This window comes from Dama dama, chromosome 1, assembly GCF_033118175.1.
Source record: "Dama dama isolate Ldn47 chromosome 1, ASM3311817v1, whole genome shotgun sequence".
Lineage (NCBI taxonomy): Eukaryota > Metazoa > Chordata > Mammalia > Artiodactyla > Cervidae > Dama > Dama dama.
Genome location: NC_083681.1, coordinates 42,833,921 through 42,858,567, shown reverse-complemented (window position 1 = coordinate 42,858,567; position 24,647 = coordinate 42,833,921). Strand labels below are relative to the sequence as shown.

The following is a 24,647-nucleotide window of genomic DNA, read 5'->3' as shown; positions in this document are numbered from 1 at the left end:
CCTGCATGCCCTAGAGCCCATGCTCCACAAGAGACGCTACCGCAACGAGAAGGATTGATGCCTGTGCACCGCAACTGGAGAGTAGCTCCCACTCTCTGCAACTGGAGAAAGCCTGTGCACAGCAACAAATACCCAGTGCAACCAAAAATAAAATAAATATATAAAAAGAAAAACATTATTCTCATTTATAAGCAACACATATTTCCTGTGCACCTACTGCTCCATAACACTATATGATGCATTATAAAAGTTTCAAGAGAAAAGAAAAAACCAAGATAGAAAAATATTCAAATTTATTTCCAAATGATATTCTAAGATGCTAGGACATTTTCCCTAACTAGAATCCTTTTCTCTTTCCTTTCCACTAATCAAAGGTCCAGGAGCTTAGAATTTATCTTGCTTCTCGAAGGCTTTCTTTCACTGATTTTTTTCTCCAACTGTTAATTCTTAGCAGTGTTCATCAACATTGCACATACCTGCTCATACTTATTTCTCCTGCCAAGCTTCTTCCCTAAATGCCACAAAATGCCGATTCAACTGCCTGCTTGACCTCTCCACTTAGATGACAAATAGGTATCTCCAATATGACAAAAATATAGCTCCAATCGTTTTTCCCAAACTCCACTCCTCCTGCAGTAATCTCTTATCTCAGTTAAAGGAAATTCTATCCTCCCATTTAGCAAATCAAAAATACTGATTCCTCCCTCTTTCATAACCTTGGCAGCAATCCCGATTTCTCACCATCCTCCACTGCTACCACAGGACTGTGAGCTACTATCGTAACTTTTCTGGGTTATTTTATCAGCTCCCTTTAGTCTCCTCCATTCCTCTTTAGCCCTACTTTGCTTCCTTGCTGCTCCTCAAACGTGCTGGACATGTTCCCAGGTAAGGGTCTCAAACACTTTATTATTCCTTTGCCTGGAACAGAAACAATTCCCTCATCTCCCTCATCCTCCCATTCAAGCAAACTTCTGCTCTATTAAGGCTTTGCTGGTACCCTACTTGAAACTGCAATATCCTCACCCCACCTATGTCCCCGTTGCTTATTTTATTTTTCTCCATGGCACGTGTTACCATCCAACATTTCACTTATATTGTTTTCTGGTTTTTGCCTCAACTAGAATGTGCTCCATGAAGACCAGGATTTCTGTTTTTGTTCACTGGTGATTTCCCAGTTTCTAAAACAAGAGGTGGGCACATAGTTGATATTTATATAATATTTATTCACTGTATTCATGCAGGAATGAATTTTCTTACATAAAATTAAAAATTTTCTTATTTTACCAAGGGAAGTTTTTCACCCCTACTCAAGGAGGCCAAGAACTGTATTAATATTTTCTATCTTCTTTGGAGCCCGTATAGGTTCTATACAGTGAAATATGACCAAGTATTAGATGTCTATGGAATGTACATATCCAAAGGGAAATATCTGTTTACTTTTTATTATGTATGATAAGATCCATATGCCCTTGAAAGATTTTCATTTGTTACAAAGCAAAAGCTAAAATTAGGTTGGGTGGTTCTGGAATTCTTAGAAATAATAAAAATGTGATGAAAATGAATTTACCAAAGATTTCCACACTTAATGAATCATATTTTTATGGATTACTAACAAATTTTGTCCTTGCATGACAAAAAAATGACTGAAATTCCTGAAAGAGATAAAGTTATCCACATTTTTATGAGATTGTGATACATGCCCTAGAGTACCATTAGAAGTCAGCTTGAGTAAGTACATAGCCATTTCATATAAATGACCATTAACCTATGTTAACCTAAACATAAAATAGAATGCATTGGTCATTTCCTTTAAGTAAATATTCACTAAGTGGAATAATTATTAACAAGAAAGAAAAAAGGTCTGACATAATATGAATCAATACTAAATAAAAACAACTCCATTTTCTTTACATCACTTTTTATTATAGATTTTGACCTTTACTTTGTAAATGTGCTATAAATCATAAGATGCTGCTATTCTTCATTCCAACAGCTCTTCTATAAGAATACAATGTCCCAAGTTTAGAGAAAATTCATATTCCTTTTTTCAAAGCAAAATGCACTGCTGTGATTTTTTTTCAAATTGTTGTTTATAACAAGTCTTATTTCAGTAGACAGTAGTGTTGTGGTTTTTGTTAACTTTTTCAATAAGTAATTTATCATGTAAAAGAATAGTGCTATTTTTTTATAGCTGTTAGAATATATTTTGTGTAATAATTATGTAGTGATACTAACTCTGTTATGTGTTTTACAATGACAGATTTTCACATATTGAAAAGATGTGAGAAACATAATAGGCAGGAAATTAAAAACACAGGATACAAATGTAATAGACATTATAATAATGGTTGGAAATTTAACATTTTATAGTATAAAGCATTTTCACATATTTTATCTCATTTGAACAAAACTTACAAGCCTTTTTCCAAGCTAAGATTATTCCTTGGTTTTAGTAGGTCCCAATAAAGATACATGGAGAAGGAAATGGCAACCCACTCCAGTATTCTTACCTGGAAAGTTCCATGGACAGAGGACCCTGGCAGGCTACAGCCCATGGGGTCACAAAGAGTTGGTCACGACTGAGCACATCAGCAATAGATACAAATTTACCTTAAATTCTGTTTACTGAACTGCCTCACATTAACATATAAGGTGATTTTATCTCATATGTAGTGTAAGCATGTGCCAAAACTTGCCCACTTACTGGTATTTTTTCCTACCTATTATTACTATGGACCACATCTACTAGTGGCATTCCTAGCTTCTATGTAGTTTACATTCTATGTAGCTCTCAAACTCTTCATGCTTCAATAATATGGGATAAATTAGTACCCACCATTGCAATCTGCCCTAAAAGTACTGCTGCTGCTGCTAAGTCACTTCAGTCGTGTCTGACTCTGTGCGACGCCATAGACGGCAGCCCACCAGGCTCCGCCGTCCCTGGGATTCTCCAGGCAAGAACACTGGAGTGGCTTGCCATTTCCTTCTCCAATGCATGAAAGTGAAAAGTGAAAGTGAAGTTGCTCAGTAGTGTCCGATTCTTTGTGACCCCATGGACTGCAGCCTACCAGGCTCCTCCAACCATGGGATTTTCCAGGCAAGAGTACTGGAGTGGGGTGCCACTGCCTTCCTAAAAGTACTACTGCATTTCAAATATCCTCAGGCAAAAATGCTAAAAATTATTAGAATACTGATTTTATGGAATGACTACATATAGCAGATAGGCACAATCTGTAAGAAGCTTATCCTATCACCCAGGTAGAATACTTCATTCTCATCTCTGCTATACTCCTGATGCTTGACTCCTGTCTCTTCTATTCTGAAAAGACTAACTGCATCCAATATCATCTGTGCTAAGCTCATTTTCAGCAACACTGTTTCATACTGTGTGTGTGTGTTAGTCACTCAGTCCTCTCAGTCATGTCCAACTCTTTACGACCCCATGGACTGAAGCTTACCAGGCTCCTTTGTCCATGAAACTCTCCAGGCAAGAATACTGAAGCGGCTGTCTTTCCCTTCTCCACGACAGCTTCCCGACCCAGGGACTGAACCCAGGTCTCCGGCACTGCAGGCAGATTCTTTACTGTCTGAGTCACCAGGGAAATCCTACTAATTCTCCCTACAAAATTTCTTTACACACTCACTTTTAAAAGGAGGATGGAGGAGTGGGTGGGATGAATTGTGAGAGTAACACTGAAACATATACATTAACATGTGAAGTGGGAAGTTGCTATATAACACAGGGAGCTCAACCCAGTGCTCTGTAACAACTTAGTGGAGAGGGATGGGGTGATGGGGTGGAGGGTGGGAGGGAGTTCAAAAGAGAGGGACATATGTATATTTAAGGCTCATTCACATTGTTATATGGCAGAAAACTAAAAATATTGTTAAAGCAATTATTCGCCAATTGAATTTTTTAAAAAAAATTATGAAAGGAATTATGCAAGTAAAAAATGTCCAGTTTTACATTTCCTTTTTGAAAATCAATTTATTACAGTATACCATTATATAGAGTTGCCTCAGCTAAGCAATTTGAGGACTTTAAGATCTTCCAAAATTGGAAATAAAGGAGTCTGAGTAGTTGCAAAATTCTGTAAGGTCTACAATTACCCCCTGAAAACTTCATTTGCTTGCCTCATAGTCCCTTAATTATGTTGACACGTCTATATGACAAAATCTAATTTATTGTTGCATTGGTCTGAAAAATAATGACTACATGAGACAAACACATTTTAGGATTTCAAAGCTTCAGACAACTGCGCCACTAGTCTTCAGTTCAGAATGCAGTTTACCTCTAGCAAAGAAAATACCTTGATATTTTCCCCTTCAATAGCTTCTGGACTCGCCACTATTCCAAAAGTAGGGCAAATTCATTTGCAGGGCTATTATATATTCATCCAGAAAGCTCCCTACTTTTAAGAGGCACACAATCCTTAAATTTTTTGAACATATATACTTAGAAGGCAGCATTTTCCAGTGTCTTCTCCTGGAGGCTAACAGATATTGCTTAGGTAAAAAGGTCTCCTAATCAAAAATTTTGGAAACAATAAATTAAAGCCAAGTTAAAAAGATTTCCTTACTGCAGGAATTTTCAGACTTTGATAGGCAAATCTCGTTTGTGCAATGTCAAGCAAAGAAGACATGAACTATTTCTCCAACTTACTGGACCAATGAAACCCTCTTTATTAAAAGCATCTAGAGGACCTAGTGCCCTATGAAACATATGCTGAAAAAGGCTGTCACAAGCTGTTCTAGGATAGAAAATGTATGAAAGTGAAATATGTATATATTCCTATGTTCTACATCCTAAGAAGGCTAAGTTAATACAATGCTTATTTCATAAATATATTATTATATTTTATACCTGTTTCATTAAATCTCACATTTCATAAAGTAAAGTGAGCTTTGAAAAGATTAGAAGATAGATAATGTTGCTGGAAGCTAGGGCACTTTACAGTTACCCCAAGAAAATATTCAGCATGCCTGTGGCCCATTCTCACCACGAGTTAGGAACTTCTACACTAGACCAATGGTTCTGTAACTTTAGTACACAACAGGATCACTGAGGGCTTGCTAAAACTGATTTTTGAGTCCCACCCCTAAAATTTCTGATTCAGTAGGTCTGAGATAGAATCCAAGAATTTACATTTCTAACAAGTTACCTAGTGAAACTGATATTGCTGATGCAGGGATCAGTTATGTCCAACTCTTTGTGACCCTATAGATTGTAGGCTCCTCTGTCCAAGGGATTCTCCAGGCAAGAGTACTAGAGTGGGTTGCCATTTCCTCTTCCAGGGGATCTTTACTACCCAGGGATCGAACCCACATCTCTTAGGTGTCCTGCATTGGCAGATGGGTTCTTTACCACTAGCGCAAACTGGGAAGCCCAGAGATCATGCAGTTTTAAGCTAATCAATACGAGAATATAAAAGAAAATAATAACTGTAACATATATTATATATGCCAGACACCATGCTAAGCATCATAAGAGTGTAAATAATTCATTTATACAATCAAGAATTATTTTCCAGTAAAGGAAACCAGAACTCCCTGGAGAAATGACATTCTAATTTTGAGTCACAAAAATGTACAAAATTAGCCTATTCATCTTAGTAAAAAAGTAAACAGTCTGTCAAAGACTAACAGAATCAAAATAAATAAAAATCATGATTGACTGATTTAAACACACAAAAATCGATAAGTTTATAATTTTTAATTGGTCACTTCTAAAGATGGCTAAAGGGCTTCCCTGATAGCTCAGCTGGTAAAGAATCCGCCTCCATGCAGGAGACCCTGGTTGGATTCCTGAGTCGGGAAGATCCACTGGAGAAGAGATACGCTACCCACTCCAGTATTCTTGGGCTTCCCTTGTGGCTCAGCTGGTAAAGAATCCGCCTGCCTTGCAGGAGACCTGGGTTTGATCCCTGGGTTGGGAAGATCCCCTGGAGAAGGGAAAGGCTACCCACTCCAGTATTACCGATCTAACTGTAGTCAGTGAAAGTTCTATTTAATAACTGAGCTTTAGTTAATAAGCACAGAAAGAATAATAGAAGGAAGAATTTACTTTTTACAATTCCTACTTAAATAATGTATTTAGGCAAAGATTATCAATAGATCCCAACTATTGAACTATTCACTTCCCAAACTAAGTGAAGGCTGGCACCACCCCAAACCCACAAATCAATCTTAACAATACTAAAAGTAGAACAACCAGAAGTTAAGTTTATCTTGATGAGACGCAATAGGAAGTACAGTACAATTTTTGAAGTGGTTCTGCTTTAAAAATTGAATGTGAATCCAATTAAGCCTTTAGATCTAAATATTACTTTATGGAAACTATGGAGAATAGAGATATAATGGAGAATAGAGGTGAAAATAATATAGAGAATTAATCAGCCCAATCCAGAATACAGAACTTTCCATAGGACAAATGACCCAATTTCTGTATTGCCCTCAAAAGAGGGCCTGTTACAGAAAAAACAGCAGAAATGTCAACCAAATATAATATGCAGAATTTGCCTGAATAAGTCAAGACATTTTCGAGACAAATTTTTAAATTTAGAAATATGTAAGTTGGATATTAGATAATATTAAGGGATTATTCATTGTAATTAATTTTTTAAGTATTATAATGGCAGACTGGTAATGTAAAAAAAATCTTTACCAGTTAGAGATATATACTAAAATATTTGGGGCTTCCCTGGTGGTTCAGATGGTGAAGAATCCACCTGCTAATGCAGGAGACCCAGGTTTGATCTCTGGGTTGGGAAGATCCCCTGGAGAAGGGAAGGGCTACCCACTCCAGTATTCTTGCCTGGAAAACCCATGGACAGAGGATCATGGCAGGTTACAGTCCATGGGGTCTCAAAGAGTGAGACATAACTGAGGGACTAAGCAGGCACGCAGCATGCACACACTAAGATATCTGCAAGTAAATTATGGTGTCTGGGGTTTGCTTTAAAATGTCTCTCCCTATTTAAAAAAAAAGTATTTAAATTTTAAAAGACTGACAAAATTCTGATAATTTTTAAAGCTGGGTCATATGTAATGGGGTTTATATACTACTCACTTAAATTTTGTATTTTTTAAAAAATTCCCATCTAAAAAACAAAGAAAATAAAATCTTCATTATGCATCTCCTATGTGTCAACGTTATTCTAAAGTACATTCATTCATTTTGCTCCTTTGATCACACTTGGTTGCTAACATACCAAAATGTCTTTACTTTGAACTGCATTATTATTGGTTCATAAATACATTTACAGACTCATTAAAATATTCTAAAATGATACACATCCTAAGTTTCTTCAGTCACATACAATTCTATGCAACCCTATAGACTGTAGCCCACGACTCCTCTGTCCATGGGATTCTCCAGGCAAGAATACTGGAGTGGGTTGCCATTTTCATCTTCAGGGGATCTTCCCGATCCAGGGATCAAACCCATGTCTCTTAAATCTCTTGCATTGGCAGGCGGGTTCTTTATTAGTGCCACCAGGGAAGTTCAAAAAATGTAGACAGGTCCATCATTTTTTTAGGGTAAGTCATATAATAAAGCACCTCACATCTATCATACTTTACTGATTACTTAAAAAATGTTATAATCACATTGCCTAACTGAATAATTCTGGGAATATGTTATCAAAAATTTAATGCCAAACTTTTGCTTGTGTTTTTTGACAGTGTTACTGTAACTTAGAAAGATAAGAGCCAAAATTTTAAAGTTGCACAATTATACTTTGGATGGTTTGTGTCCCTAAGTTCCTCTTCTTTAGACTTCCAAATAATGTGTCATAGTATATTTGGTATGAAGTAATTCACACCAAATGAGAATTAAAAGATCTATTTTTGAATTGATGATATGATCCAAAAATAAAAGAAAAACACATTTTTTAAAAAGGACATAGTTAACTGTTCACATAAAAAATGGGAACAACATTAATGATGACCCAGAAAGGAACATCATCTGGACTTTAATATTATCTTTTTCAAATATTACTTCATTGTTTTTACCATTTTTTGGACCAATTCCAAAAGATATTATCTCTCTATTCTTCACACAGAAAAGCTGTTATATAATTCTGGCTAGCATCTACTACCTTGGTGAACTTATATAGGAGCTAGAAATCTTATAACTTAAACTCAAAAGAAGCAGACTCTAACTTTCTGTAAGGTAATTGTGAATACTAAATAAATTACAATGCTTTGGTCCAGTTAAAGTGGCAAACAGGAAAATATCTGAGCTAAAAAGAAAAATAATTTAATTCTAAATATATGAGAACACTGATCTTGGTTTTTAATATTATTTATTACTCAAATGAGCCAGGGCTCCTTGAAGTATTGGCTGATTTAAAGACTGGAGCAGGGAAGGAAAAAGGTGATCCTGGATCACCTTGTTATGACAAAGTTTAAAAATGCTTTAAAAAAAACTGTGATGGGGTTTTGACAAGAGAACACAGGAACCATTCTGATGCGGTAATCACTGGTCAAATCTTAGACAACCTGTGCATTACAACAGTGAAAACCATTAATTATATACTATTGAAGAAAAAAGAAACTAGAACACATGAGACTATAGCTCACATAGACAGACAAGACAGAAAAGGTAAAATGTCAACTGCTGACTGGTCAAGGTACAGGTAGAGGGTGTGCACAGTTGGAAAAAAATAGTCACTTTGCAACCATCATACTAAGAATTGGCATAGACAAGAATCATCACTAAATGCTAAATCTGGTGGGAGGGTAGAGGGATAATTAATGAATTACAGAATATTTACAGTCTTAAAGTATCTTACCACACACAGCTTATTAGTTGCAAGGAAAAAGGAAACAAAAACAAGCAAGTATACAATGGAGATATCTGACAATCACCAGACCAGTTACTCAAAAAGAACATCAGTAGGGCAGGCTGATAGCAGACACACATTGTGTACTTCCAGATACGTGTCCTTAGAAGGATATACACTTGGTATTTCAAATGCTGGTAGTATTCCAACTACTGATGGATAACCTGAGTCTAAAGTGAGAGATATCAGAAAAACAAAAAATATTAAGAGTTCTATTCAAAAGAGGCATTCGGACCTGCATTATTTGAAAATGTCAAAGACTGAGCAACTATTTCAGATGAAAACAGACAAAAAAGAAATGATAATTAAATGCAATAGATGATTTTTTTAAACTACATCCTATCCTGGAGGATGGAAAAAGACAGTGGGAAGGGCATAAAGAACGCTAAGTCAAATGACAAAACTGAATATAGATGGTAGAGGAGATAAAGGTGTGTTACCGATGTCAGTTTTCTGATACTGATAACCATACTATGTTTATGTAAGAAAAAAAAAACTAACTCATGAAATACACACTGAAGCCTTTAGGGCAAAGAGAAATGAAATGCACTAATTTGTCTCAAATAGTTCAGAAAAATGTGTGTTGTGTCTGTGTGTCTAAGGAGAAAGATGGAGTGGAGCAGGGGAAGGAGAGAGGGGTCTATTAAAGATAATTAATATTTATGAAAATAAAGAAACATCTTAAACCATTCAACTGTTGATGGACTCTCAGCTTGTTGCTGTATCTTGGCTATTGTGAATAATGCTGCAATGAACATGAGAATGCAGATAATCTCTTCCATACCCTATTTTCATTTCCTTTGGATACATACTCAGAAATGGTATTGCTGGATTATAAGGCAGTTCTATTTTTAATTTTTTGAGGAATTTCCATTATCATTTTCCATAGTATTTCCCACCAATTCACATTTCCAGCCACAGTTCAATAGGGTTCCCTTTTATCTACAGTCTTGTAGAGACTTGTTGTCTCTTATCTTTCTGATAACTGCCATTCTAACAGCTGGCAGTGTTAGGAGATATTTTATTATGTATGAGGTGATTTTCATTATGTTATTGATTTCCATTTCCCCAATGATTACTTACTTCTGCTAAGCAACAACAAAAAAATCCAAGTCACTGGCAAGACCTTTGTTAAGGAGTTTATCCCCAAGTGTTTACTTTTTTTAAGAGCTTACTGTTTCATTTATTTCCACTCTGATCTTTGTTATTTCCTTCATTCTATTAATTCGGGCTTAGTTTCATTGTCTTCTAGCTCCTTACAGTATAAACTTAATTTGCTTATTTGAGGTTTTGCTCTTTTCTTAATGTAGGTGTTAATTACTATAATCACTGTAAATTTTCCCCCTTTTGGTTTAGTCAATAAATTTTGGTATGTTGTCTCTTCATTTTCATTTGTCTCAAGGTTTTTTAAATCCTTCTTGAGTGTATTCTTTGACCCATTCAGTATTGTATTATTTAACCTCCACATAGCTGTAAATTTTCCAGTCCTCTTCTTGTAACTGACTTCTAATTCTACACTTCTGTGGTTGGAAAAGAAGCTTAATATGATTTTAATCTTAAACGTATTGACTTGATTTGTGGTCTACCACATTATCTATCCTAGAGAATGTTCCATGTATGCTTGAGAAGTATGTGTATTCAGCTGCTACTGTATGAAAGGTTCTCCATATGTCTGTTGGTGCTTCCCAGGTGGCGCAGTGGTAAAGAATCTGCCACCAATGCAGGAGGCATGAGAGCTGAGGGTTCGGTCCCTGGGTGGGGAAAATCCCTGGAGTAGGATACGGCCACTTGCTCCAGTATTCTTGCCCAGAAAACTCCATAGGCAGAGAAGCCTGGTGGAATATAGTTCATGGGGTTGCAAAGAATCAGACATGACTGAGTGACTGAACACACACATAATGTCTGTTGAGTGCCTCTCGTCTAACACACTGTTTCAAGTCCAGTTTTCCTTATTGATCTTCTGTTTGAGTGATCTCTCCACTGTTGAATATGGGGTACTTAAATCTTCTATTACTATTGTATTGTCATCAATTTTTATCTTCAGATTTGCTTTATTCATTTAGGCGCTCTAATAATATCAACAGATACATAAATATTTACAAATATTATCTCTCCTGATGAGCTATTTTTATCATTATACAATGACCTTTCTTGTCTCTTGTTACAGTTTTTGTTCAAAGTCATTTTTTTCTTATATTAAGTACAGCTACCCCAGCTTTCTTTTGACTTCCATTTGCATGAGGTATCTTTTTCTCCCCTTCATTTTCAAGCAATGTATGTCTTTAAAAGTGAAGTGAGTTTTGTTTCAGGTCGGTCTGTTTTGTGTGTGTGTGTGTGTGTGTGTGTGTGTGTGTGTGTGTGTGTGTGTGTGTGTGTGTGTGTGTTCCCTAAAATTCATTCAGCTACTCTACATCTTTGAATTGGAAAATTTAGTCATTTTACATTTAAAGTAATTATTGATTATTATGTATTTACTACTGTCCTTTTGTTAGTTGTTTCCTTGAAGTTTCATAATTCTTCATCTTTATTTTACTACATATAACATTTACCATTACAAGTGAGATTTATACTTTCACATGTTTTCCTATTACTAATTAGCACCTTTTCATTTCAGATTAAAGAAATTCCTTTAACCTTTCCTACAAGGCCAGTTTAGCGGTGATTAGTTTCTTTAGCTTTTGCTAGTCTGCAAAACTCTTTCCTTCAATTCTTAAGGACAACTTGCCAGGTGAAATCTTCTTGGTTGGCAGGTTTTTTTCTCAGGAATTTAAATAAATCTCACCACTTCTCTCTGGTCTGCAAAGTTTCTGCTGAAGAAATCTGTTCATCTTCTTATCGGGGTTCCCTTTTATGAACAAGTTATTTTTCTCTTGCTGCTTTTAAGATTCTTTCTTTGTCTTTGACACTAATTATAATGTACCTTGGTGTTGGGTCTCTTTGGATTTACTGTATTTGAAAATCTCTGGGCTTCTAGATCTGAATGTCTGTTTCTTTCCACAGGTTAGGAAAGTTCTCACCCATTATTTCTTCTTATAAGCCTTCTTCCCCTTTCACTCTTTCTTCTCCTAGGATCCCTATATAATGCAAATGTTGGTTTGCTTGATGTTATCTCGTAAGTCCTGACCCTCAAGCAGTAGCTTTTAAAGTATGCACACAGGATTTTTTCAAGCAAAGACTGAGAGATGAGTTTCTCTTTGTTTCCTCTATGCTGAGCCTCAGCAAATCCTTGAAAACCCATTAATAACTGTTTGTTATACTCTGGTGGGTCTCATGAACAAAAAGCCCCACTGTCTTCCAGAGCTGGTGTTTTTGGGGTCCATACCTCAGATGGAAGTCTAAAAAAATGGGAGGTAAATGTTGGGTCCAAACTCAGCACGTCAGGGGAGGAGCTTGGAGTTGCAAGTTCCTTCCCGATTGCATGTCTCTGTGCCAGGGATGGGGTTTATGTGAGACTGCCTCTCAGCCTTTTTTACTCACTTCAGTGTGGGTATATTCTCATTAGCCTGATATACAGGAATTGCTCAGCTAGTTTCTGGATTTCTTTCAGCAGAAACTGCTCTGTGTGTAGCCAAGGATTCAGTTTGTCCACAGGAGTGGGTTGCCTGCCATCTTGAACTGGAATCCTGTTACACTGTCTTAATGTATTACCTGTCTGTGAGTTAATTCAAGGTGAAAGGGGTTGATAATAATGGAGAGAGGAAGAAGAACAAAAATAATCAGTTTTATTAGATAATTCTAGGAAGTTGTACAGAGGATCCCTCAGGAATATGGAAATAAAAGAAAATATTGCATTCTCAGAACTAACTTATATTCAAAAGATCAACAGAGAAATGAAAGGTCCCTTGAAAGAGACAGTGAGGCTCTCAACTAGAGAACATTCTTCCTCATCAGAATGAACTGATCAAAATGGGAACTGAATTAGCTAACTGTTGGCAACACCCACTCAAATACTATCTGGGACAGAAAGGATTAGAATCACAGACATTTAAGTCTCCTGTCTGCACTGACAACATGTTGCTGCTGTTGCTGTTTAGTTGCTCAGTCATGTCTGACTCTTTGTGACCCTATGGACTGCAGTATGCCAGGCCTCCCTTTCCTTCACTATCTCCTGGAGTTTGCTAGACCTTATGTCCATTGAGTCAATGATGCCATCCAACAATCTCATCCTCTGTTGACCACTTTTCCGCCTGCCTTTAATCTTCTCCAGCATCAGGATCTTTTCCAATGAGTCAGCTCTTTGCATCAGGTGGCCAAAGTACTGGAGCTTCAGCCTCACCATCCACATTCCAATGAATATTCAGGGTTGATTTCCTTCAGGATTGACTGGTTTGATCTCCTTGCTGTCCAAGGAACTCTCAAGAGTCTTTTCCAACACTTCAGTTCGAAAGCACTCAGACTTCTTTATGGTCCAATTCTCACATCTGTACATGACTACTGGAAAAACTATAGACTTGACTATACAGATAATTCTTAATTTAAAAAATAGTTGACCCTGAACAATGCAGGATTCAGAGATGCCGATTTCTCTGTGCAGTTGAAAATCCACACATTACCTTCGCAGTTGGTGTTCTGCATCCACATATTCAACCAACCATGGATCGAGTAGTACTATAGTATATATTTACTGAAAAAAAATCCATGTATAAGTGGACCTGTGCAGTTTAAGCCCATGTTGCTTAAGGGTCAATTACACAAACAATTGGCTGTGTTAATCTGGCAGGTATTAAATCTCTGACATGAAAAATTCCTTTGTTTGATTCCACAATCACAATGAATCTGACTTTGACATGGCTTCCCACAAAGATCTGACAATAAGGAGAAAGTGTGCTGATAATATAGATAACATATATTTTGTTCTATGTAAACTTTTAACTTATCACTGTAAATGAAAAACTAGCATACTAGTTTTAATACATTGCTCTAATGAACTTGGATAATGTGAGTCAGTACCATGAAAGTTGGTTTATTTACTCTTGTAGAGAAAAATGAAATTTCTGCATCAAGAACATTCAGACCATGGCATTTAATTAAAATAGCAAAAATAACAAATGTTCCTTTGTGAGGCCACTTCAGAAAGCACAGCAAATAATGCAAACTGGCTCCCTCAACATCCTGCAAACTGTTTTACAGTTTCCTTCTCATACTATAGAGACTTAATTTGTGCACAACAAATTAACAAATAACAACAAAAATTTTTTTCTGATTCCTTTGCAGGGAGTTAGAGGGGGAGAATATGTATGCAATCTGGCTTACACAAGGAAACAACCCATATGACACTTAAAGCAGAAGTCACCAACATGTGACAGTGGCTACATGTGGGACAAAGCATTTTTTTTTTTAGTGCAATTATTATGAAGGTTATAGTGGTGCTTCAGACAATAAGGAATCTGCTCAAAATGCTGGAGATGTGGGTTCAATCCCTGAGTCAGGAAGATCCCCTGGAGAAGGAAATGGCAACTCACTCCAGTATTTTTTCCTGGAAAATGCTCCACAAAGGAGCAATACTTTCTCATAATATCTTTTCTGAATAAATCAGAGGCAGTATTTAGTTATCTGAAACAGAGAGAACCCCAACTAATACTCTGAAAGATCAGTACTTTTAATTTCTATAGTTCTAGCCTAATAATTTCAGTACCATCATTTTGATAATACCACCACCAATAATAATGAGTTAACAGTTACTTCAGTGCTTAAAAAATAATATCAAGCATTGTGATAAGTGATTTATAAACATTCTGATTAAATGCTCTATATTCTGTGAAAGCTACCTCAGGAGAAGGACTAAAAGGGACAAACCATAGCTTCACCATGAGCAGATACAAATCATCTTATCAACCAATTTGCAGATGTGCTATTCTTAGAAATATGCAGACTATGGATAATATTTTAAAGAAGAACAATTAATCTTGCACAATCACTTTACCTTTTTGCTCTCTTCAACAATACAGTACCTCAGCCTTTTCAAAGGAGAGCACAGAACTCAAACTTGCAGTTCTAACAAAAACAAATATAGCATAATAAAAAGATTCCTAAAAAGGTGCCCTTTGGCTATAATTTGGCTAGAAAAGTTATTGCACCTGAAGATTGATCTCTGCTTCATAAAAGGTTAAGCACGAGCAGTAATGTCGATCTGAGTCAATATCTGTCAGGACCACCACAAAAAACGTTGGCTGCTTCCTCTCTCTGGACAGCTGCCATCCGCCAGGCTGACAAAACTAAATCAGATAGAAAAAAATAAAACTGTTACATCTTAAAAGTATAAGGTAAATTTCTTATTTATAAATCTTTCAAGAATGTTCAAAGTTTTTCGATTTACAAAAAATTTTCAGATACATCTCTTCAGCCATTATTTTTAAAATTAATCACAGATTTATAACATTAGCATACTTTCACTAATGTGCACATGCGTTTTAAGAAGACAGCCTAGATTTTTCCAGAGATGCCACACATTCTGAGACCTAAGTTGGCATCCATAGGAACAGAGCACTGAGATGAAAAGTTTTGTGTCATTAGAACAAATCATGAGATAAGCTGAAGATAAAAGTACTCAGTATCTACCATGGATGGAAAATAGAATTATTTTAAAATATCATCATTAATCTAAGATTTCAATTCAGTACAATGAAAAATAGACTTTGTTCATTAAGACAGACCACATTCTGGGCTATAAAATACATTTTAATTTATTTAAAAGAATAGAGTTCATATAAAGCATGCTCTCAGACCACAGTAAAATTAAACTAAAAGCCAATTACAGAAAAATAGCTGGAAAATCCCAAAATACTTGGAGATTAAATAAGACACTTCTAAGAATCTCAAAAGAAATTTTCAAATATTTTTAACTAAATGAAAATATAACAACATTTGTGGGATTCAGCAAAAGCAATGTTCAGAGAGAATTTTATAGCAGTGAATTCATATATTAGAAAAGAAGAAAATCTAAAATAAATAACCTAAGTTTTAGGAAACTAGGACAAGAAGAGCAAATTAAATCCAAAGTAAGCAGAGGAAAAGAAATAATAAAATTAGATCAGAAGTCAATGAAATCTATAATAGGAAATCAATAGAGAAAAGCAACAAAATCTTAAGCTAGTTCTTCAAAAAGAACATTAAAGTCAACAAGCCTCTAGCCAAACTAAAAATAAAAGATACAGATTATTAACATCAAAAATGAAAGATGACACATTACTATAGACATTAAAAAAAATAAAGGAATACTATGCATAAGTCTATGTCCACAAATTTGATAATCTAGATAAAATCAATCAGTTTCTCGAAAGACATAATCTGATAAAATTCACCAAGAAACAATGTGAATAGACCTATATCTATTAAAGAATTTGAATCAACAATTAATAAATCTTCCAAAATAGAAAATATCAGGTTCCAAAGGGTTCACTGGTGAATCTTACCAAATATTGAAGGACAAAACTAAAACATCCTCTATAATCTCTTCTGTAAGACTGAAACACAAGAAATACTTCCTGACTCATTCCATAAAGCCAGCATTACCCTAATTCTAAAACCAGGGGAAAAAAAATTACAATAGAACTATATATCACTGAGCTTCCCTTGTAGCTCAGTTGGTAAGAATCTGCATGCAATGCAGGAGACCCGGGTTCGATCCCAGGGTTGGAAAGATCCCCTGGAGTATGGCAACCCACTCCAGTATTCTTGCCTAGACAATCCCATGGATAGAGGAGCCTGGCAGGCTACAGTCAATGGGGTCACAAGAGTCAGACACAACTTAGCAACTAAACCACCACCACACATTTCTCATGAACACAGTTGCAAAAAGCTTCAACAAAATATCTGCAAACTGAAAATACCAACATATAAAAAGAATTATACATCATGACAAAATAAGATTCATTTTGGGTATGCAGAGCTGGTTCAATATTTGAAAATCAATTAACCACATGAAGAAGCTAAACAAGAAAAAGTGCATGATCGTATCAGTAAATGCAAAAAAGGAATTTGAGAAAATCAAATACCAATTCATGATAGAAACTCTCAGCAAAGTAAGATAGAGGGGAAGTTCCTTAACTTGATAGAGAACATTTACAAAAAACCTACAGCTAACAATATACTTAATGTTAAGAAACCAGATGCTTTCTAGCTGAGATTAGGAACAAGGATGTCACTTCTTACCACTCCTTTTCTAAATTATACTGAAAGTCCTAGCTAATACAATGAGTCAAAAAAAAAAAAAAAAAAGGAAAGGAAATAAAAGGTTTACAGATGGAGAAGGAAATGGCAACCCACTCCAGTACTCTTGCCTGGAAAATTCCATGGATGGAGGAGACTGGTAGGCTACAGTCCATGGGGTTGCAAAGAGTCGGACACAACTGAGCAACTTTGCTTTCAGTAGTATCTTATTTGTAATACTACGTGTTGTTTATTGGTCAAGTTTTGCCTATTAAAATGAAGAAAGTCTACCAAAAAAAAAGTTTACAGATTAAGATGGAATAAGTATAACTGTCTTTTTACTCCCAAATGACATGACTGTCTCTGTAGAAAACCTGAAAGTAATAAGCAATTACAGCAAGGTTCCAGGATACAAGGTTAATAAACAAAAGTCAAGTCTCCTATATACACCAACAATGATCAAGTGTCATTTGATATTAAAAACACAATACCATCTTCATATATTAGCACCCCCAAAATGAAATACTTGGGTATAAACCTAATAAACTATGTATAATATCCATATAAAAATTACAAAACACTGACAAAGGAAATCAAAGAAATAGAGTGATTCCAATGTTCATCAATAGGAAGACACAATATCATCAAGTTTTAATTCTTCCCAGCTTGATTTATAGATTCAATGCAACCCCCCCCAAAATCCCAGCAAGTTATTTATGGATATTGACAAACTAATGTTAAAGTTGACGTGGAGGGGCAAAAGACCTAGAGTAGCCAACTCAAAATGGAAGGAGAACAAAGTTGGAAGAGTGACACTATCTGACTTCAAGACTTACAATATAGCTACAGTAATCAGGATAGTGTGGTACTGGTGAATGAAGATATAAATAGATCAATTAAGAAGAACAGTGAGCCAAACGCAACACAGTGGAGAAAAGACAGTGTTTTCACAAATGTTGCTGGACCAACAAAATATTCATATACAAGAAAGTAAATCTAGACACAGACCTTGCACCCGTCACAAAAATAAACTCGAAGTAGACCATACATCTAACTGTAAAATACAAAAGTATAAAATATCTAGAGGATGACATAGGAGAAAACCAAGATGATATTTGTTTCAGCAATGACTTTTTTGACACAACTCCAAAATTATAAACCAGGAAAGAAAGAATCAATAAGTCAGACTTCATTAAAATTCAAAACTTCTGCTCTGTGAAAGACACTGTCAAGAAAATGAGAAGATAAAATAAGGACTGGGAGAAAATATTTGCAAAACACATATCTGGTAATGTATTATCATCCAAAATATACAAAAGAGCTTTTAAAACTAAAAAATAAGAAAGTGAACAATTCAATTTAAAAGAATGCAAAAGATCTGAATAAGATGGTCGTTGCTCAGTTGCTAAGCCATGTTCAACTCTTTGTGACCCCATGGATTGTAGCATGCCAGGCTCCTCTGACCTCCACTATCTCCTGGAGTTTGCTCAAATTCATGTCTACTGAGTCAATGATGCCATCTAATCAATCTAATCCTCTGCTGCCCTCTTCTCCTATATCCTTCAGTCTTTCCTAGCATTGGGGTCTTTTCCAGTGAGTCAGCTCTTCGTAGCAAGTGCCCAAAATATTGGAGCTTCAGCAATGGTCCTTCCAATGAATATTCATGGTTGATTTCCTTTAAGATTCACTGATTTGATCTCCTTGCAGTACAAGGGACTCTCAAGAATCTTCAAAAACACCACAGTTCAATAGCATCAATTCTTCAGTACTCAGCTTTCTTCATGATCCAACTGTTACATCTGTACATGACAGGTGGAAAAACCATAGCTTTGACTACATAGACCTTTGTCAGCAAAGTGATGTATCTGCTTTTTAATATGCTGTCTAGGTTTCTCATAGATTTCCTTCCAAAGAGAAAGCATCTTTCAATTTCATGGCTGCAGTCACCGTCTGCAGTGATTTTGCAGTCCAAGAAAATAAAATTTGTCACTGCTTCCACTTTTTCCCCCTTCTATTTGCCATCAAGTGATGGGACCAAAATCATGACCTTAGTTTTCTGAACACTGAGTTTCAAGCCACCTTTTTCACTCTCCCCTTTCACCCTCATTAAGCGACTCTTCTTGGCTTCCCTGGTAGCTCAGCTGGTAAAGAATCCGCCTGCAATGCAGGAGACCCGGTTTGATCTCTAGGTTGGGATGATCCCCTGGAGGAGGGCATGGCAACCCACTCCAGTATTCTTGCCTGGAGAATCCTGAAAGGCAGAGGAGCCTGCCAAGCTACAGTCTATGGGGTCACAAGGAGTCGGACATGACTGAGTGACTAAGTACAGTACAGGATAGTAAGAAACTCTTCAGTTCTTCTTCACTTTCTTCTGAATAAATCTCTCTCCAAAAAAGATACACAGAAGGCAAATAAGCATATGAAAAGATGTTTAATATCATACTTCATAGTTCAGTTCAGTTGCTCAGTCATGTTGACTCTTTGCGACCCCATGAACTGCAGCACGCCAGGCCTCCCTGTCCGTCACAAACTCCCGGAGTCCACTCAAACCCATGTCCATTGAGTCACTGATGCCATCCAACCATCTCATCCTCTATCATCCCCTTCTCCTCCTGCCCTCAATCTTTCCCAGCATCAGGGTCTTTTCAAATGAGTCAGCTCTTCTCATCAGGTGGCCAAAGTATTGGAGTTTCAGCTTCAACATCAGTCCTTCCAATGAATACCCAGGACTGATCTCCTTTAGGATGGACTGGTTGGATCTCCTTGCAGTCCAAGGGACTCTCAAGAGTCTTCTCCAACACCACAGTTCAAAACCATCGATTCTTCAGTGCTCAGTTTTCTTTATAGTCCAACTCTCACATCCATACATGACCACTGGAAAAACCATACCCTTGACTAGATGGACCTTTGTGGACAAAGTAATGTTTCTGCTTTTTAATATGCTATCTAGGTTTGTCATAACTTTCCTTCCAAGGAGTAAGTGTCTTTTCATTTCATGTCTGCAATCACCATCTGCAGTGATTTTGGAGCTCAGAAACATAAAGTCAGCCACTGTTTCCACTGTTTCCCCATCTATTTGCCATGAAGTGATGGGACCATAAGGGAACTGCAAATTAAAAGAATGAGACACTGCCATATACTCATTAAAATGTCCAAAATACAAAATAATGACAATGTCAGATGCTGACAAAAATATAGGAAAACAGGCACTTTTACTTTTTGCTAGTGAGGATGTAAAATGGTACTACCACATTGTAAGAGAGTGTGGCAGTTTCTTACAAAACTAAACATACTCTTACCATTAAAACCAAATACTTACCCAAAGGAGTTGAAAACACATATTCACACAAAACCTGTACAAGGATGTTTACAGAAGCTTTATCCATAACTGTCAAAACGTGGAAATAGCCAAGATGTCCTTCAGTAAGTGACGGCACAGTCAGGTGAAGGGATATTTTACTGCACTAAAAAGAAATGAGCTATCAGGCTTCCCTGGTGGTAGAGAATCTGCCTGCCAATGCAGGAGACATGGGTTTAATCCCTGGTCCATCAGGATCCCACATGCTGTGGAGCAACTAAACCCATCTGCCACAACTACTAAGTCTGTGCAGCAGAGCCCAGGTGCTGCAACTACTGAAGCGTGCACACCACAGGGCCCATGCTCCACAACAAGAGAAGCCCCACACTGCAACTGGAGAGTAGCCCCCATCTTGCCCAACTAGAAAAAAAGCTCGGGCAGCAACAAAAACCCAGCACAGCCAAAAATAAATAAAAGAAATAAGCTATCAAGCCATGAGAAAACATGGAGGAACATAAATACACATTACTAAGTGAGAAACAGTAGTCTGAAATGGCTGCATATGGTATAATTCCAAATATATAATATTCTGGAAAATACACAGCCATACAGAGCAAAAAGATTTATAGTTCCCTAACATAGACAGCATATTAAAAAGCAGAGACATCACTTTGCCAATAAAGGTCCATCTAGTCAAGGCTATGGTTTTTCCAGTGGTCATGTATGGATGTGAGAGTTGGACTGTGAAGAAAGCTGAGTGCTGAAGAATTGATGCTTTTGAACTGTGGTATTGGAGAAGACTTTTGAGAATCCCTTGGACTGCAAGGAGATCCAACCAGTCCATCCTAAAGGAGATCAGTCCTGGGTGTTCATGGGAAGGACTGATGTTGAAGCTGAAACTCCAATACTTTGGCCACCTGATGCGAAGAGCTGACTCATTTGAAAAGGCCCTGATGCTGGGAAAGATTGAGGGCAGGAGGAGAAGGGGACGACAGAAGATGAGATGGTTGGATGGCATCAGTGACTCAATGGACATGGGTTTGAGTGGACTCTGGGAGTTGGTGATGGACAGGGAGGCCTGGCATGCTGTGGTTCATGGGGTCGCAAAGAGTCGGACATGACTGAGCGAGTGAACTGAACTGATGCGGGGAAGACATCACAGGCAGAATTTCGAGGATTTTTAGAGCAGGGAAACTATTCTGTGTAAGACTATAACTGTATATACATATTATTATGTATTCATCAAAACCTTTAGATGTATACCAAGAGTGAAATCTAAGGTTCATTACAGCTTTCGGTTCATGATGATGTGATCAATGTGAGTTCATTCATCAACTGTGATAAATATATCACTGTGGTGGGGGATACTGACACTGTGGAAGGCTGCATGTTTGGGAACTGAATATATGTGAATTCTTTGTAGTTTTTGCTCAATTATGCTATGAATCTAAAATTACTCTAAAAAGTAAAGCTACCTCTAAAACTATTAAAAGAATATATCTTGTTAATAGTATTGGAGAAATGGAACAGAGATGGAAACAAGCTCAACAGTACAGAAGTTTTCTGTGCCAGGTTACCTTCTTTATCCTGCTCAGTAACTGTGCAGTTTCAGCATTTCATTCACCCTTTCAGAACCTTAGTTTCCTCATCTATAAAAGGCAGAATACTAGTACCCATCTACTAGTACTCTAAAGATATGACACTGAAAGATGAACTCCCCAGGTTGGTAGGTGCCCAATAAGCTACTGGAGAAGAGTGGAGAAATAGCTCCAGAAAGAATGAAGAGGCTGAGCCAAAGGGAAAACAATGTCCAGTTGTAGATGTGACTGGCGATGGAAGTAAAGTCTGATGCTGTAAAGGACAATATTACACAGGAACCTGGAATGTTAAGTCCATGGTAAATTGAAAGTGGTCAAACAGGAGATGGCAAGAGTGAACTTCAATATTTTAGGAATCTGTGAACTAAAATGGACCAGAATGGGCGAATTTCATTCAGATGACCATTATATCTATTACTGTGGGCAAGAATCCCTTAGTAGAAATGGAGTAGCCCTCATAGTCAACAAGAGTCCAGAATGCAGTACTTGGGTGCAGTCTCAAAAAGGACAGAATGATCTCTGTTTGTTTCCAAGGCAAACCATCTAATATCACTGTAATCCAAGTCTACACACCAACCACTAATGCCAAAAAAGCTGAAGTTGAATGGTTCTATGAAGACCTTCAAGACATTCTAGAACTAACACCAAAAAAAAAAAAAAAAGTCCATTTCATCATAGGGGACTGAAATGCAAAAGTAGAAAGTCAAGAATACCTGGACTACAGGCAAGTTTGGCCTTGGAGTACAAAATGAAGCAGGGCAAAGGCTATCAGAATTTTGCCAAAGAAAACGCACTGGTCATAGCAAACATCCTTTACCAACAACACAAGAGATGACTCTACATGTGAACATCACCAGATGGTCAAAACCAAAATCAAATTGATTATATTCTTTGCAGCCAAAGATGGAGAAGCTCTACATAGTCAGCAAAAAAAAAAAAAAAAAAAAAAAAAAGACCAGGAGCTGACTGTGGCTCAGATCATAAACTCCTTAATTTAAAAGTCAGACTTAAATTGAAGAAAGCAGGGAAAACCACTAGACCATTCAGGTATGACCTAAATAAAATCCGATTATACAGTGCAAGTGGCATGTAGATTCAAGAGATTAGATCTGACAGATAAGACTGCCTAAAGAACTATGGACAGAGGTTTGTAACACTGTACAGGAGGCAGTGATCAAAACCATCCCCAAGATGAAGAAATGGAAAAAGGCAAAACGGTTGTCTGAGGAGGCTTTACAAATAGCTGAGAAAAACAGAGAAGCAAAAGGCAAAGGAGAAAAGGAAAGATATACCCATTTAAATGCAAAGTTCCAAAGAATAGCAAGGAGAGATCAGAAAGCCTTCCTCAGTGATCAATGCAAAGAAATAGAGGAAAACAGTAGAATCGGAAAGACTAGAGATCTCTTCAAGAAAATTAAAGACACCAAGGGAATATTTCAATGCAAAGATGGGCACAATAAAGGACAGAAATGGTATGGACCTAACAGAAGAAGAAGATATTAAGAAGAGGTGGCAAGAATACACAGAAGAAAATTACGAAAAAGATCTTCATGACCCAGATAACAATGATGGTGTGATCATGCATCTAGGGCCAGATATTCTGGAATGCGAACTCAAGTGGCCCTTAGAAAGCATCACTATGAACAAAGCTAGTGGAGGTTATGGAATACCAGCTGAGCTATTTCAAATTCTGAAAGATGATGCTGTGAAAGTGCTGCACTCAACATGCCAGAAAATTTGGAAAGCTCGGAAAACTCAGCAGTGGCCACAGGACTGGAAAAGGTCAGTTTTCATACCAATCCCAAAGAAAGGCAATGCCAAAGAATGTTCAGACTACCTCACAATTGTAACTCATCTCACAGGCTAGTAAAGTAAAGCTCAAAATTCTCCAAGCTAGGCTTCAGCAGTACATGAACCAAGAATGTCCAGATGTTCAAACTGGATTTAAAAAAGGCAGAGGAACCAGAGATCAAATTACCAACATCTATTGGATCATAGAAAAAGCAAGAGAAATCCAGAAAAATATCTACTTTTGCTTCACTGACTACACCAAAGCCTTTGATTGTGTGGATTACAACAAACTGTGAAAAATTCTCAGAGATGGGAATACCAAACCACCTTACCTGCCTCCTGAGAAATCTGTATGCAGGTCAAGAAGCAACAGTTAGGACTGGACATGGAACAATGGACTAGTTCCATATTGGGAAATAAGTACATCAATGCTGTATATTGTCACGCTACTTATTTAACTTCTACGCAGAGTACATCATGTGAAATGCTAGGCTAGATAAAGCACAAGTTGGAATCAAGATTGCCAGGAGAAATATCAATAATCTCAGATATGCAGATGACACCACCTTAACGGCTGAAAGTGAAGAGGAACTAAAGAGCCTCTTGATAAAGGGGAAAGAGGAAAGTGAAAAAGCTGGCTTAAAACTCAACATTCAAAAAACTAAGATCATGGCATCTGGCCCCATCACTTCATGGCAAATAGAAGAGGAAACAATAAAACCAGTGACAGACTTTATTTTCTTAGGCTCCAAAATCACTGTAGATGGTGACTGCAGCAATGAAAATGAAAAAAAGACTGCTCCTTGGAAGAAAAGCTATGACAAACCTAGACAGCATATTAAAAAAGGAGAGACATTACTTTGCCAACAAAGGTCCATCTAGTCAAAGCTATGGTTTTTCCAGTAGTCATGTATGGATTTGAGAGTTGGACCATAAAGAAAGCCGAACACCAAAGAATTGATGCTT

General features: G+C 37.0%; 1 protein-coding gene across 6 annotated transcripts in view; it reads right to left on the bottom strand.

The window, feature by feature from the left end:
- Positions 1-24,647, bottom strand: part of SBF2 (SET binding factor 2) — a 489,641-nt gene that overhangs the window by 256,770 nt on the left and 208,224 nt on the right. For all 6 annotated transcript variants that reach the window (XM_061147798.1, XM_061147803.1, XM_061147799.1 and 3 more), the window contains one exon: positions 14,924-15,061. In XM_061147798.1, coding sequence (XP_061003781.1) covers positions 14,924-15,061 — 138 coding nt within the window. The remainder of the gene's footprint in view (positions 1-14,923; positions 15,062-24,647) is intronic.